General features: G+C 43.5%; 1 protein-coding gene across 1 annotated transcript; it reads left to right on the forward strand.

Moving 5' to 3' along the window:
- Positions 1 to 1978: 1978 nt before the first annotated feature.
- Positions 1979 to 14643, forward strand: ZNF133 (zinc finger protein 133; the record flags this gene model as incomplete). The annotated part of the gene is made up of 3 exons (XM_082856799.1): positions 1979 to 2099; positions 2575 to 2670; positions 12752 to 14643. 3 exons carry the CDS (start codon positions 1979 to 1981, stop codon positions 14503 to 14505), a joined length of 1971 nt encoding a protein of 656 aa, XP_082712925.1. The 3' UTR covers positions 14506 to 14643.
- Positions 14644 to 17464: the final 2821 nt, after the last annotated feature.

Consider the following 17464-nt stretch of genomic DNA (forward strand, 5'->3'; position numbering starts at 1 on the left):
GATTGCTGGATCATACAGTAGCTCTATTTTTAGTTTTTTAAGGAACCTCCATACTGTTTGCCACAGTGGCTGCACCAATTTGCATTCCCACCAACAGTGTGGGAAGGCTCCCTTTTCTCCACACCATCTCCAGCATTTATTGTTTGTAGACTTTTTGATGGTGACTAGTGTGAGGTGATATCTCATTGTAGTTTTGATTTGCATTTCTCTAATAATTAATGATGTGGAGCATCTTTTCACGTGCCTCCTGGCCGTCTGTATGTCTTCTTTGGAGTACATGGCTGACACTTGAAGACATTATGCTAAATGAAATAAGCCAGCACAAAAGGACAAATACTGTATGATTCCACTTATTTGTGATACACAGACTAGCCAAATATTGAATACATGGAGACAAAGTAAAATGATGGTTGTTTACCAGGGTTTGTGAGAAAGAGGGAGTCAGGGTTTAATGGTTACAGAGTTTCAGCATGGGATGATGAACAAGTTCTGGAGATGGAAAGCGGTGGTGGTTGTACAACAGTGTCAACATACTTAATGTACTGAAATATGCACTTAAAAATGGTAAAAGTAGTAAAATGTTTCTGTATATTTTACAATAAAAATTTAAAACCTACAGGCTGCTACTACACGCGACCTATTCTGTATTCTACCACTAGGTGCCTTTTATTCCTCCCAAGTGGTCCTGCTTCCCATGATTCAGGCTTTCTCTTTCTTGGCCCACAGTGTCCTCTGCTTTGCTCCCCACACGCCTCATCAGGAATACCTGGCACCTTCCTCTTCCCTTGATTCCTGCCCTTCCCTCAAGACCAAGTTCCTGGCCTCTCATGAAACCCTTCCTGATGTCTATATTCCAGTGCACTCTCCATTTTGAAATAGTGTTGATGTAAAGATAGTAAAATGGGGCAGGCGGGTGAGAATGGCACATAGAGATGAATTTGTAGACCAAGTAGCCAAGAACGTCCACGCTGAGCATCCACAGTGTGGGACGGGAAGTTTAATGGACTGTTACCCACATTTCATAAGTGAGAAAACAGAGGTGTTAGTTGACGGCGGGGTGGGCCCCAAACCAAGGCAGTAGGATTCAAGTTCATGCTCTTTACCACTCGCTGCTTGTGCCTCTCAGGCCAGGGAAGACCGAAGGGGCCCCATGGGATTGAAGGGAAGGACTGAGTTGTATTTGGTCTTTGCCATAATTGAATTGTATTAACTTCATTCTGATGCTTCAACATTTAAAACCATTGTTCAGGGCTTCCCTGGTGGCGCAGTGGTTAAGAGTCCGCCTGCCAATGCAGGGGACATGGGTCCGAGCCCTGGTCCGGGAAGATCCCACGTGCCGTGGAGCAACTCAGCCCATGCGCCGCAACTACTGAGCCTGTGCTCTAGAGCTCGCGAGCCACAACTACTGAAGCCCGCGTGCCTAGAGCCCGTGCTCCGCCGTAGGAGAAGCCACCCAATGAGAAGCCCATGCACCACAAAGAGTAGCCCCCGCTCGCTGCAACTAGAGAAAGCCCACGTGCAGCAACGAAGACCCAACACAGCCAAAAATAAATAAATAAACAAGTAACAGAACCAAAGCTTAAAAAAAAAACATTGTTCAGACTATTCTTTTAAATTCTTAAAGTCTGTTGCTTTACTGTTGTTTAATTTTTATGTTATTTGCTCTTCCCTCAGCCTAGATTTGCTCTTGTTATTTGCTCTTCCCTCAGCCTAATGTTCCCGAAAGTTAAAGACTCCATTTTTTGGTAGGTATTCTCCAAAACAGCCTATTCAGTATCTCGAATGTGTAGGTTAAGTGCCACTGCCCCGATAGTGACAGGGGTTAAAAGTCTTGGAACACAGAGCACCAGGGTCAAAGACAAGATCTAGATATCTCACCTACCTCTCCCCGGGCAGGCTTCTGCCTGCCCCTGACCCTGAGTCCTGGGCAAGGCTGGCTCCTGGGTGAGCAGGGCTGTATTCTGTGTTACAGGCACACATGGCATTCAGAGATGTGGCTGTGGATTTCACCCAGGAGGAGTGGATGCTGCTGAGCCCTGCTCAGAGGTCCCTGTACCGGGAGGTGATGCTGGAGAACTACAGCAACCTGGTCTCGCTGGGTAAGCCTGGCATCTCTCAGGACCCGTATCCCAGCAGCTGGGTACTTTAGGCTGTACTTTAGGCTTGCTTTCTGACTTTGCCTTTGGGTTGGACTCAAAAGCAGAGACACTCTGTTCCCTCTTTCCCCAGAGAAGGTCTGATTTTGTAGAATTGAAATGTGTAGAGGTGCGTGTGTATCTGTGTGTTGTGTATGTGATAATCTGCATTTCTAGGCCTTTTCTCCCAGTCTCTTGGGTAAGCATGACATGTCTTCCTAGTTATTATCTTCTTTTAAATGAGGGAGTTGTTCTCTCCCCAGGATGGAGTAGGGTCAGTGAGCTGTCATCCTGGTTTCCCCTCCCCTGCAGAGAGCTCCCCACTCTCAGGTCTTTCCCACCACCTTTTGAAATTCCCCACCCAGTGTGGCTCTGAGTTCAGGAACTGGCTTTTGAGCCTATAACCTACAGCCATATTGTTTTCTTTTCCTATGAGCAGGGATTCCATTTTCTAAACCCAAACTCATCACCCAGCTGGAGCAAGGGAAGGAAACCTGGAGAGAAGAGAGAAAATGCCCACCTGCCACTGGCCCGGGTGAGTGGGGAACACTGGGCAGCCCAGGGGGTTGGGGGCAAGAAGGCGTCGCTCAGGTGCTGGGGAGGGAGGCTGTTGTGCTGGCCCTGGGGCCACCCTGTGTGCTGCCCACCATGTGACCTTCTAGCCCTTCATCTGCACTCGAGCTTTCCCTTTTTGCCCTCTCTGCCTCACTCAGTTCTCTCCCACATTCATAGGCTTCTTGCTCTTGTTACTATATTTTTAAAAGATCAAGCAAGAATGTGGAAGTAAAACTGAGTGAGCTAAAGAAAAAAGGCAAGCCCAGTGGGAGGAAGGAAGGCTATAAAAAGCCAACTGGGAAATTGAAATGGAATTCTAAAAAAATTGTAAGAATGGATTTCACCCAGGAGGGTGAAACTTTAAACGGTTATGTAAATACCTATATAATCCTCAATTTTGTCTCTTAGCCCCCAAAGCCTAAACTAGTTACTATTTTGGCCATTTAAGAAAAAGTTTGCTGACCCCTGCTCAAAGGGATTACAATATACAGCCTTCACTTTTCCTTTTCTACTTATTCTGGATACCACTTTATGTAAAATGTAAGAACAGTGCAATTGCACACTTCAAGTTAAACCTTTTTCCCCACTTGCTTTATTCTGTAGTTGTCATTTGTACTGCCCCTCTATACCTTCTAAACTCCCTAATACAATGTTAAAATATTTGTTTTAAGCACTCATACGTATTTTTTAATCAAATGAAAAAGTGTTTTTATACTCATCCAGATAATTTACCATTTTCTGTGCTCTTATTTTCCTGAAGATTTGAGTTTCTACCTGATAGCATTTTAGTTGTCTAGCATTTCTTGTACAGGTGGCAGTGTATTCATTTAAATTTTGTTTTTCTGAATGTGTATTTCATCTTCATTCTCGAAGGATATTCTCACTGGATATAGAATTCTAGTTTGGTTTATTTTTTCACTCCTTTAAAGATACTGTTCCCCTGTTCTGGCCTCTACTGTTTCTGATGAGAAATCAGCTGTCATTTACACAATTATTACCTGGGTTTTTTTGTTACTTTTCTTTTTAAACCTCTGACTACTTTCAGAGTTTTCTGTATATGTTTGGTGTTCAGCTCTTCGACTGTGTCGTAACTGAGGAAACATGCTTTTCTTTGTATTTTCCCTGCTTAGGGCTTGCTGAGATTTCTGAATCTATAAATTTATGGCTAGAGCCAAATTTGGGGAATTTTTGGGCATTATTCTATCATGGTTTTTTTTTTGTTTTTTTTGTTGTTGTGGTACACGGGCCTTTCACTGTTGTGGCCTCTCCCGTTGCGGAGCACAGGCTCTGGACGCGCAGGCCCAGTGGCCATGGCTCATGGGCCCAGCCGCTCTGCGGCATGTGGGATCTTCCCGGACCGGGGCACGAACCCGTGTCCCCTGCATCGGCAGGCAGACTCTCAACCACTGTGCCACCAGGGAAGCCCTATCATGGTTTTTTTCTGTTTCCCTCTCTCCCCCTTTTGGGGACTACAGTTACATGTGTATTAGTCCTTTTTACATTGTCCCACAGGTTGTTGAGCCTGTCTTTTTTTTTTTTTTTCCCCCCTCTCTGTTCTTCAGATTGATTTCTGTTGATCTGTCATCTCCAATATGCTACTAAGTTCTGGCCAGTGAATTTTTCATTTTTAGATATGGTATTTTTTCAGTTTTGTCATTTCCATTTACTTTTATTTAATTTTCCATTTTCATGATGATATTTCCTAACTGTTCATTAATGAAGAGCAAATTTTCCTTTACCTTCTTTAGCAGAATAACTTAGATACTTAGCGGATACATTTTTATTTATTTATTTATTTATAAACATCTTTATTGGAGTATAATTGCTTTACAATGCTGTGTTAGTTTCTGCTTTATAACAAAGTGAATCAGTTATACATATACATATGTTCCCATATCTCTTCCCTCTTGCATCTTCCTCCCTCCCACCCTCCCTTTCCCACCCCTCTAGGTGGTCACAAAGCACTGAGCTGATCTCCCTGTGCTATGTGGCTGCTTCCCACTAGCTATCTATTTTACGTTTGGTAGTGTATATACGTCCATGCCACTCTCTCACTTTGTCACAGCTTACCCTTCCCCCTCCCCATATCCTCAAGTCCATTCTCTAGTAGGTCTGTGTCTTTATTCCCATCTTGCCCCTAGATTCTTCATGAACTTTTTTTTTTTCTTAGATTCCATATATATGTGTTAGCATACAGTATCTGCTTTTCTCTTTCTGACTGACTTCACTCTGTATGACAGACTCTAGGTCCATCCACCTCACTACAAATAATTCAGTTTCGTTTCCTTTTATGGCTGAGTAATATTCCATTGTATATATGTGCCACATCTTCTTTATCCATTCATCTGTTGATGGACACTTAGGTTGCTTCCATGTCCTGGCTATTGTAAATAGAGCTGCAATAAACATTTTGGTACATGACTCTTTTTTTTTTTTTTTTTTTTTTTGCAATACGTGGGCCTTTCACTGTTGTGGCCTCTCCCGTTGTGGAGCACAGGCTCCGGCCGCGCAGGCCCAGTGGCCATGGCTCACGGGCCCAGCCACTCCGCGGCATGTGGGATCTTCCCAGACCGGGGCACAAACCCGTGTCCCCTGCATTGGCAGGCGGACTCTCAACCACTGCACCACCAGGGAAGCCCCCATGACTCTTTTTGAATTATGGTTTTCTCAGGGTATATGCCCAGTAGTGGGATTGCTGGGTCATATGGTAGTTCCATTTTTAGTTTTTTTTTGGCGGTACGCGGGCCTCTCACTGTTGTGGCCTCTCCCGTTGTGGAACACAGGCTCCGGACGCGCAGTCTCAGCGGCCGTGGCTCACGGACCCGGCCGCTCCGCGGCATGTGGGATCTTCCCGGACCAGGGCACGAACCCGTGTCCCCTGCATCAGCAGGCGGACTCCCAACCACTGCGCCACCAGGGAAGCCCCTATTTTTAGTTTTTTAAGGAACCTCCATACTGTTCTCCATAGTGGCTGTATCAATTTACATTCCCACCAACAGTGCAAGAGGGTTCCCTTTCCTCCACACCCTCTCCAGCATTTATTGTTTCTAGATTTTTTGATGATGGCCATTCTGACCGGTGTGAGATGATATCTCATTGTAGTTTTGATTTGCATTTCTCTAATGATTAATGATGTTGAGCATTCTTTCATGTGTTTGTTGGCAATCTGTATATCTTCTTTGGAGAAATGTCTATTTAGGTCTTCTGCCCATTTTTGGATTGGGATGTTTGTTTTTTTGATATTGAGCTGCATGAGCTGCTTGTAAATTTTGGAGATTGATCCTTTGTCAGTTTCTTCATTTGCAAATATTTTCTCCCATTCTGAGGGTTGTCTTTTGGTCTTGTTTATGGTTTCTTTTGCTGTGCAAAAGCTTTGAAGTTTCATGAGGTCCCATTTGTTTATTTTTGTTTTTATTTCCATTTCTCTAGGAGGTGGGTCAAAAAGGATCTTGCTGTGATTTATGTCAGAGTGTTCTGCCTATGTTTTCCTCTAAGAGCTTGATAGTGTCTAGCCTTACATTTAGGTCTTTAATCCATTTTGAGTTTACTTTTGTCTATGGTGTTAGGGAGTGTTCTAATTTCATACTTTTACATGTACCTGTCCAGTTTCCCAGCATCACTTATTGAAGAGGCTGTCTTTTCTCCACTGTATATTCTTGCCTCCTTTATCAAAGATAAGGTGACAGTATGTGTGGGGGTTTATCTCTGGGCTTTCTATCCTGTTCCACTGATCTATATTTCTGTTTTTGTGCCAGTACCATACTGTCTTGATTACTGTAGCTTTGTAGTATAGTCTGAAGCCAGGAAGCCTGATTCCTCCAGCTCCATTTGTCATTGTGAAGATTGCTTTGGTTATTCGGGGTCTTTTGTGTTTCCATACAAATTTTAAGATTTTTTGTTCTAGTTCCGTAAAAACTGCCACTGGTAATTTGATAGGGATTGCATTAAATCTGTAGATTGCTTTGGGTAGTATAGTCATTTTCACAATATTGATTCTTCCAATCCAAGAACATGGTATTATCTCTCCATCTGTTTGTATCATCTTTAATTTCTTTTATCAGTGTCTTATAATTTTCTGCATACAGGTCTTTTGTCTCCTTAGGTAGGTTTATTCCTAGATATTTTATTCTTTTTGTTGCAATGGTAAATGGGAGTGTTTTCTATTTTTTTTTTTTTTTTTTTTGCAGTACGTGGGCCTCTCACTGTTGTGGCCTCTCCCGTTGCGGAGCACAGGCTCCAGACGCTCAGGCTCAGCAGCCATAGCTCACGGGCCTAGCCGCTCCGCGGCATATGGGATCTTCTTGGACCGGGGCACGAACCCGTGTCCCCTGCATCGGCAGGTGGACTCTCAACCACTGCGCCACCAGGGAAGCCCTCGAGCAGCTTTTCATGTGCTTCTTGGCCATCTGTATGTCTTCTTTGGAGAAATGTCTATCTAGGTCTCCTGCCCACTTTTGGATTGGGTTGTTTGTTTAATATTGAGCTGCATGAGCTGTTTATATATTTTGGAGATTAATCCTTTGTCCGTTGATTTGTCTACAAATATTTTCTCCCATTCTGAGGGTTGTCTTTTTGTCTTGTGTATGGTTTCCTTTGCTGTGCAAAAGCTTTGAAGTTTCATTAGGTCCCATTTGTTTATTTTTGTTTTTATTTCCATTGCTCTAGGAGGTGGATCAAAAAAGATCTTGCTGTGATTTATGTCAAAGAGTGTTCTTCCAGTGTTTTCCTCTAGGAGTTTTATAGTGTCCGGTCTTACATTCACGTCTTGAATCCACTTTGAGTTTATTTTTGTGTATGGTGTTAGGGAGTGTTCTAATTTCATTCTTTTACATGTAGCTGTCCAGTTTTCCAAGACCACTTATTGAAGAGACTGTCTTTTCTCCATTGTATATCTTTGCCTCCTTTGTCATAGATTAGTTGACCATAGGTGTGTGGGTTTAATCTCTGGGCTTTCTATCTTGTTCCATTGATCTATGTTTCTGTTTTTGTGCCAGTACCATATTGTCTTCATTACTGTAGCTTTGTAGTATAGTCTGAAGTCAGGGAGTCTGTTTCCTCCAGTCCATTTTTTTCCTTCAAGACTGCTTTGGCTATTCGGGGTCTTTTGTATCTCCATACAAATTTTAAGATGATTTGTTCTAGTTCCGTAAAAACTGCCATTGGTAATTTGATAGGGATTGCACTGAATCCGTAGATTGCTTTGGGTAGTATAGTCATTTTCACAATATTGATTCTTCCAATCCAAGAACATGGTATCTCTCTCTATCTGTTGGTATCATCTTTAATTTCTTTCAACAGTGTCTTACAGTTTTCTGCATACATGTCTTTTGTCTCCCTAGGTAGGTTTATTCCTAGGTATTTTATTCCTTTTGTTGCAATGGTAAATGGGAGTGTTTCCACAATTTCTTTTTCAGATTTTTCATCATTAGTGTATAGGAATGCAAGATACTTCTGTTCATTAATTTTGTATCCTGCAACTTTACCAAATTCACTGATTAGCTCTAGTAGTTTTCTGGTAGCATTTTTAGGATTCTCTATGTATAGTATCATGTCATCTACAAACAGTGACAGTTTTACTTCTTCTTTTCCAGTTTGTATTCCTTTTATTTCTTTTTCTTCTCTGATTGCCGTGGCTAGGACTTCCAAAACTATGTTGAATAATAGTGGTGAGAGTGGACATCCTTGTCTCGTTCCTGATCTTAGAGGAAATGCTTTCGGTTTTTCACCATTGAGAATGATGTTTGCTGTGGGTTTGTCATATATGGTCTTTATTATGTTGAGGTAGGTTCCCTCTATGCCCACTTTCTGGAGAGTTTTTATCATAAATGGGTGTTGAATTTTGTCAGAAGCTTTTTCTGCATCTATTGAGATGCTCATATGGTTTTTATTCTTCAATTTGTTAATATGGTGTATCACATTGATTGATTTGCGTATATTGAAGAATCCTTGCATCCCTGGGATAAATCCCACTTGATCATGGTATTTGATCCTTTTAAAGTGTTGTTGGATTCTGTTTGTTAGTATTTTGTTGAGGATTTTTGCATCTATATTCATCAGTGATATTGGTCTGTAATTTTTTTTTTTGGTAGTATCTTTGTCTGGTTTCGGTATCAGAGTGCTGGTGGCCTCATAGAATGAGTTTGGGAGTGTTCCTTCCTCTGCAATTTTTGGGAAGAGTTTGAGAAGGATGGGTGTTAGCTCTTCTCTGAGTGTTTGATAGAATTCACCTGTGAAGCCATTGGTCCTGGACGTTTGTTTGTTGGAAGATTTTTAATCACAGTTTCAATTTCATTACTTGTGATTGGTCTGTTCATATTTTCTATTTCTTCCTGGTTCAGTCTTGGAAGGTTATACCTTTCTAAGAATTTGTCCATTTCTTCCAGGTTGTCCATTTTATTGGCATAGAGTTGCTTGTAGTAGTCTCTTAGGATGCTTTGTATTTCTGTGGTGTCTGTTGTAACTTCTCCTGTTTCATTTCTAATTTTATTGATTTGAGTCCTCTCCCTCTTCTTCTTGATGAGTCTGGCTAATGGTTTATCAATTTTGTTTATCTTCTCAAAGAACCAGCTTTTAGTTTTATTGATCTTTGCTGTTGTTTTCTTTGTGTCTATTTTACTTATTTCTGCTCTGATCTTTATGATTTCTTTCCTTTTGCTAACTTTGGGTTTTGTTTGTTCTTCTTTCTCTAGGTCCTTTAGGTGTAAGGTTAGATTGTTTACTTGAGATTTTTCTTGTTTCTTGAGGTAGGCTTGTATAGATATAAACTTCCCCCTTACAACTGCTTTTGCTGCATCCCATAGGTTTTGGTTGTCATGTTTTCATTGTCATTTGTTTCTAGGTATTTTTTGATTTCTTCTTTGATTTCTTGAGTGATCTCGGTTATTTAGTAACATATTGTTTAGCCTCCATGTGTTTGTTTTTTATGTTTTTTTCCCTGTAATTCATTTCTAATCTCATAGCGTTGTGGTCAGAAAGGATGCTTGATATGATTTCAGTTTTCTTAAATTTACTGAGGCTTGATTTGTGACCCAAGATGTGATCTATCCTTGAGAATGTTCCGTGTGCACTTGAGAAGAATGTGTAATCTGCTGTTTTTGGATGGAATGTCCTATAAATATCAATTAAATCTATCTGGTCTATTGTGTTAGTTAAAGCTTCTGTTTCCTTATTTGTTTTCATTTTGGATGATCTGTCCATTGGTGTAAGTGAGGTGTTGAAGTCCCCCACTATTATTGTGTTACTGTCGATTTCCTCTTTTATAGCTGTTAGCACTTGCCTTATGTATTGAGGTGCTCCTATGTTGGGTGCATATATATTTATAATTGTTTTATCTTCTTCTTGGATTGACCCCTTGATCATTATGTAGTGTCCTTCCTTGTCTCTTGTAACATTCTTTATTTTAAAGTCTATTTTATCTGATATGAGTATAGCTACTCCAGCTTTCTTTTGATTTCCATTTGCATGGAATATCTTTTTCCATCACCTCACTTTCAGTCTGTATGTGTCCCTAGGTCTGAAGTGGGTCTCTTGTAGACAGCATATATATGGGTCTTGTTTTTGTATCCATTCAGCAAGCCTGTGTCTTTTGGTTGGAGCGTTTAATCCATTCACGTTTAAGGTAATTATCGATGTGTATGTTCCTTTACCATTTTCTTAATTGTTTTGGGTTTGTTTTTGTAGGTCCTTTTCTTCTCTTGTGTTTCCCACTTAGAGAAGTTCCTTTAGCATTTGTTGTGGAGCTGGTTTGGTGGTGCAGAATTCTCTTAGCTTTTGCGTGTCTGTAAAGCTTTTGATTTCTCCATCGAACCTGAATGAGATCCTTGCCAGATAGAGTAATCTTGGTTGTAGTTTCTTCCCTTTCATCACTTTATATCATGCCACTCCCTTCTGGCTTGTAGAGTTTCTGCTGAGAAATCAGCTGTTAACCTTATGGGAGTTCCCTTGTATGTTAGTTTTCATTTTTCCCTTGCTGCTTTCAATAATTTTTGTCTTTAATTTTTGCCAATTTGATTACTATGTGTCTCAGCGTGTTTCTCCTTGGGTTTATCCTGTATGGGACTTGCTGCGCTTCCTGGACTTGGGTGGCTATTTCCTTTCCCATGTTAGGGAAGTTTTCGACTATAATCTCTTCAGATATTTTCTTGCGTCCTTTCTCTCTCTCTTCTCCTTCTGGGACCCCTATAATGTGAATGTTGTTGCGTTTAATGTTGTCCCGGAGGTCTCTTAGGCTGTCTTCATTTCTTTTCATTCTTTTTTCTTTATTCTGTTCCGCAGCAGTGAATTCCACCATTCAAGCCTTCCAGGTCACTTATCCGTTCTTCTGCCTCAGTTATTCTTATGGATTCCTTCTAGTGTAGTTTTCATTTCAGTTATTGTATTGTTCATCTCTGTTTGTTTGTTCTTTAATTCTTCTAGGTCTTTGTTAAACATTTCTTGCATCTTCCCAATCTTTGCCTCCATTCTTTTTCTGAGGTCCGGGATCATCTTCACTCTCATTATTCTGAATTCTTTTTCTGGAAGGTTGCCTATCTCCACTTCATTTAGTTGTTTTTCTGGGGTTTTATATTGTTCCTTCATCTGGTACATAGCCCTCTGCCTTTTCATCTTGTCTCTCTTTCTGTGAATTTTTTTTTCCCCCCCACAGGCTGCAGGATTGTAGTTCTTCTTGCTTCTGCTGTCTGCCCTCTGGTGGATGAGGCTATCTAAGAGGCTTGTGCAAGTTTCCTGATGGGAGGGACTGGTGGTGGGTAGAGCTGACTGTTGCTCTGGTGGGCAGAGCTTAGTAAAACTTTAATCCGCTTGACTGTTGATGGGTGGGGCTGGGTTCCCTCCCTGTTGGTTGTTTGGCCTGAGGCAGCCCAACACTGGAGACTACCTGGGCTCTTTGGTGGGGCTAATGGCAGACTCTGGGAGGGCTCACGCCAAGGAGTACTTCCCAGAACTTCTGCTGCCAGTTTCCTTGTCCCCATGATGAGCCACAGCCACCCCCCACCCCTGCAGGAGACCCTCTAACACTAGCAGGTAGGTCTGGTTCAGTCTCTGCTGGGGTCACTGCTCCTTCCCCTGGGTCCCAATGCACACACTACTTTGTGCCCTCCAAGAGTGGAGTCTCTGTATCCCCCAGTCCTGTTGAAGTCCTGCAATCAATTCCTACTAGGCTTCAAAGTCTGATTCTCTATAGGAATTCCTCCTCCCATTGCCGGGCCCCCAGGTTGGGAAGCCTGACGTAGGGCTCAGAACCTTCACTCCAGTGGGTGGACTTCTGTGGTCTAAGTGTTCTCCAGCCTGTGAGTCACCCACCCAGCAGTTATGGGATTTGATTTTACTGTGATTGCGCCCCTCCTACCGTCTCACTGTGGCTTCTCCTTTGTCTTCGGATGTGGGGTATCTTTTTTGGTGAGTTCCAGTGTCTTCCTGTCAATGATTGTCCAGCAGCTAGTTGTGATTCTGGTGTTCTTGCAAGAGGGAGTAAGAGCATGTCCTTCTACTCCGCCATCTTGGTTCCTCCCCCTGGGGAAATTTTTATTTAGATTAATTACGGAAGTTAACAGGGCTTGAATTGGTCAGGGGTACCATTCACTGGGGGGCCTAGACTATGTTTGTTTATTGCTGAACGCCTACCACCTTGTAGAAATTCTGGTACAAAGTAATCCTCTAATGAATATTTGTTAGTGAGGTGGGACACTCCAGTTCAGGTGTTTTTGCTCGTGATCTCTTTAACCACGACTATGCTGCCTCCTCCACCAGGGGTCCTCCAGTCTGAATGACTGCTCTCCTTCCACCCCATTCTCCTAGGGAAACAGGGGAGACAAAGACCCTTCCACGAGGGTCCTGTGGTTAGATCTCTCTGTCATAGAATACCGTTTGGGCCCAGTTTCTATCACTGTGGTGGCTGGGCGTTAGGAGGTAAATGTAGCAGGTCCTGTGAAGGAAGTCTTGCCGGGTAGCCCATAAGTTCTAAGCATTTGGAAGAACAGGGAATCAAGTCTTAACATCAGATGAGGCAGAACTGCTCCGGCTGCCTCGGGTCTCAGTTCTGACTCACACTTCTCTCTCTGCAGCAGAACCAAAGCCAGAACTCCACCTCGGTCCCTTCCGCCCTCCAGACTTCTCCAGTCAGCAGCTCCGCATGCAGCACGTGCTGTGTAGTCACCCTCCTTGGATCTTCACGTGCTGGTGTGCAGAAGAGCCTGTCCGGCCAGGAGCTCCGTGCCCTGGGGACCAGCAGCAGCAGCAGCAGCGAGCCTCTGATGGAAGTTCCTGGAATGACAAAGCAGAAGGTCAGGAGAGAGAAGGCACCCAGCCTTTGTTTGGAAAGACAAAGAAAAGGACTTCAGGCGTGTTCCCCAGGCCGCCACCCCAGCAGCAGCCGGTCAACTCTGGGGATGGCATCCAAGGCGTGGAGGGAGTGGCCAGCCCAGCTCAGACGGGGAATCCCGAGGAAACAAACAGACTGTTGAAGAGGATAGAAGTCTTAGGATTTGGAACAGTCAACTGTGGGGAGTGTGGCCTGGGCTTCAGCAAGATGACAAACCTGCTCAGTCACCAGAGGATACACTCAGGGGAGAAGCCGTATGTGTGCGGGGTGTGTGAGAAGGGCTTTAGCCTAAAGAAAAGCCTTGCCAGACACCAGAAGGCACACTCGGGGGAGAAGCCCATCGTGTGCAGGGAGTGTGGGCGAGGCTTTAACCGCAAGTCGACACTCATCATACACGAGAGGACACACTCAGGTGAGAAGCCTTACATGTGCAGCGAGTGCGGGCGCGGCTTCAGCCAGAAGTCAAACCTCATCATACACCAGCGGACACACTCTGGGGAGAAGCCCTACGTGTGCCAGGAGTGTGGGAAAGGTTTCAGCCAGAAGTCAGCTGTCGTCAGACACCAGAGGACGCACTTGGAGGAGAAGACCATCGTGTGCAGTGACTGTGGACTGGGCTTCAGCGACAGGTCGAACCTCATCTCACACCAGAGGACACACTCCGGGGAGAAGCCTTATGCCTGCAAGGAGTGTGGGCGGTGCTTCAGGCAGAGAACCACCCTTGTCAACCACCAGAGGACACACTCCAAGGAGAAGCCTTATGTGTGTGGCGTGTGTGGGCACAGCTTCAGCCAGAATTCAACCCTCATCTCACACAGGCGGACACATACTGGGGAGAAGCCTTACGTGTGTGGGGTATGTGGGCGAGGCTTTAGTCTCAAGTCACACCTCAACAGACACCAGAACATACACTCAGGGGATAAGCCCATTGTGTGTAAGGACTGTGGGCGAGGCTTCAGCCAGCAGTCAAATCTCATCAGACACCAGAGGACACACTCAGGGGAAAAGCCCATGGTGTGTGAGGAGTGCGGGCGAGGCTTCAGCCAGAAGTCAAACCTTGTTGCACACCAGAGGACACACTCAGGGGAAAAGCCGTACGTGTGCAGGGAGTGTGGGCGAGGCTTCAGTCACCAGGCAGGTCTCATCCGGCACAGGCGGAAACACTCGAGGGAAAAGCCTTACACGTGCAGGCAGTGTGGACTCGGCTTCAGCAATAAGTCAGCTTTAATCACGCACAAATGGGTACACTCGGAAGAGAAGCCCTGTCTATTCAGAGAGTGTGGCCAAGGCTTTCCCCAAAAGTCACACCTCATCTTACATCAGATGACACACCAGGGCAGGAAGCCTTATGTGTGCAAGACGTGTGGACAGGGCTTTAGCCAGAAGTCTCACCTCAGCAGACACAGGAGGATGAAGTCCGCCCACCACAAACTGCGACTTCAGTCTGACCCCGAGGCCTACTCAGAGCAATCTTCTGACCCCTTGCACTCTCTCTGAGAGTGAAGACGGTGGTGAGGACTGGATAATCAAACATCGTACACTTTCATAAAACGCATTCCGTAAGTGGTCAAAGGACATTTGCCTTCGTTTACTTCCTCCATGCTAAGTCTTCATGTTTTGTGGTCTTTTGTTCTAATAAACTGCTTCTTTACAAACCTTGGCTGTGTATTTCATTCACTTCTCTATAAAGATAGGGAATAAGGAGTGTTAACGGAAATCTTGAGCTGTTGAGTCCACTATTCCATAAAAATTCAATTCCTTCTAAGACATAAGAACTGAGTCACTCCGTATTTATTGGAAAAGTCCTGTATAGGGAGAGAATCTGGGGACTGTATTCAGGGGATTTAGGTGAGGGGAGGGAATCTTCCAGGAAATATGGCTTCCCCTAGCCATTCCTCTCATCTGCAGCCCCCTTTCTTGCCCCTCTCCTCCTGGCTCTGAAACATCTACATTGTTGCCTTTGCTGAATCATCCCCTAACTACCTTTATTGCTTTTTTTCAGGCTTTAGTCCCTAGTCCTCATGTCTTGGGGCCCCCTTGACAACATATTGTCCCCAGCACTCCAGTCTCAGAGCCTGGTCCTCCGGCTATGACAATCTTGGGTCTCCAGTCACACCCATTCAGATCACCAAGAACATGGTGCTCCGATAATGAGACAGCCTGTAAGCAGGTACCCTCCTAAGCCCTTCCGTAACAGGAATAAGACTTGAAGCCACATTCCCAAATCAGCCCTGTAACATCAGGGTTAGAACTTCCAGTTGTGCTCCTTGGCACTCCACCCCATGCCCAGCCCTCATGCCAACTATCCAGTAACTGGCCTAAGGTCCCTTAGCCACACACCCTCAAGAGTTAAAACTTAGTTCTCCAACCACAAGGCTGTTTATCATAGTGAAAAGATATTTAATCATATTTGAAGATTCTCAACCATACTTCCTTCATTGTGTTCCCATCCACAGTGGTTTTGCTCTAAACAAGTGGCCTTTAAGGTAAGGATCATCTCAAGGTTGCAGCTATGAAAACCTTTAAGACTTCAGAAGATTTCAGTATGTAGCTCCTAGACCCTACCAACTCCACAAAATGGTTTCTATGAGTTTTAAGGGTATCATCCCACGGCACCCTACACTCAACCCAAACCAGAGAGGGGCCTGACTTGAAAAGGTTTGTAGGTTTGGTTTCATCTAATGGAGTGAAATTCAGTTAAGAGGCATAGGAAACCCAAGACATTTGAAATAGAAACACCAGCTTAGTCTGAAAAGGGCAGAGAAAAATGCCTACGTTTATATGGGCAGGGAGGCAGGCTGAGAAATATACTGATCTGTAAACAGGCCACTTCTTAGGGAAAAGGAAGAATAACAGTGCAGACACAAAAGCCATGGGAGTCGCTCCCAGGGGGCAGTACCAGGCACTTGTCAAGGAACTGATGGCATGTGCCCAGCTCAACTTCACAGCCCACACCAGGACACGTGGTCAGACTGTCAAAAGAGAGAATCTTGAAAGCATGGAAAGAGACATGCGACATACAAGAGATCCTCAGTAAGATTGACAGCCGGTTTTCGTTAGACACCATGGATGCCAGAAGGCAGCAGGATGGTATATTTAATGTGCTCGAAAGAAAAAAAAGGTCAACCAAGAATTCTATGTCTGGCAAAAGTAGAGAAGTTAAGACATTCTCAGAAGGTTTGAGGGAGTTCATAACTAATAGACATGACCTACAAGAAATGCTCAAGGCTGGAACGAAAGGACACTGGAATAGTAACTTGAAGCCGTACAAAATGATAATAATAATGCCAGTAAAGGTAGCTGCATAGTTAGGTATGAAGTCAGTATTATCATATTTTTGACTTGTAACTTTCTCATATGTGATTTAAAAGACAAATGAATAAACAATCATAAACCTGTTAATGAGCACATAATGTATAAAGATACAAGTTGTGACAACACAACATAAGAGGGGATGGAATTGTATAGAATAATTTTTATATGCTATTGAAATTAAGTTGGCATTAATTCAAACTAGATGGTTAGAAAATTAAGATGATAATTGTAATCTCCAGGGTAATTTTGAAGAAAATAACTAGAAAAAATATACAGAAGTATATCCTGTACATATGTAAATAAGTACATACAGAAATATACAGAATTTATATTTTGAGGAAAAAATCAAAATTATACACTTGAAAAAATTAAACACAAAAGAAGGCAGTATTGGATGAATTGGGGAACAAAACTTATATAAGCTATACAGAAAATACCACAGTTGCAAAAGTATGTCCTTATCAGTAATTACTTTGAATATAGATGGGTTAAGCTCTCCAATGAAGAGGGACACCAGCAGAATGGATTAAAAAACACATGATCCAACTATATGCTATCTCAGAGATACTTTAGATCCAAAGGCACAAACAGGTTGAAAGTGAATGAATGGAAAAAAGGATATTCCATGCAAATAATAACCACAGAGGTGAGGCAGCTATACTAATACCACAATACTGGACTTCAAGTCAAAAATTGTTTCAAGAGGGCTTCCCTGGTGGCGCAGTGGTTGAGAGTCCGCCTGCTGATGCAGGGGACGCGGGTTTGTGCCCTGGTCTGGGAAGATCCCACATGCCGCAGAGCGGCTGGGCCCATGAGCCATGGTCACTGGGCCTGCATGTCCGGAGCCTGTGCTCTGCAACGGGAGAGGCCACAACAGTGAGAGGCCCGCGTACCGGAAAAAAAAAAAGTTTCAAGAGACAATGACATTCTATGTTGATAAAAGGGTTAATCCATCAAGAAGATGTAACAATTACACACCTAGTAACAGTGCCCCGCAACGTATGAAGTAGACAATTACATACACACCTAGTAACAGTGCCCCGCAACGTATGAAGTAGACAATTACATACACACCTAGTAACAGTGCCCCGCAACGTATGAAGTAGACAATTACATACACACCTAGTAACAGTGCCCCGCA

This window comes from Leucopleurus acutus (assembly GCF_964270905.1).
Source record: "Leucopleurus acutus genome assembly, chromosome: 16".
Taxonomy (NCBI): domain Eukaryota; kingdom Metazoa; phylum Chordata; class Mammalia; order Artiodactyla; family Delphinidae; genus Leucopleurus; species Leucopleurus acutus.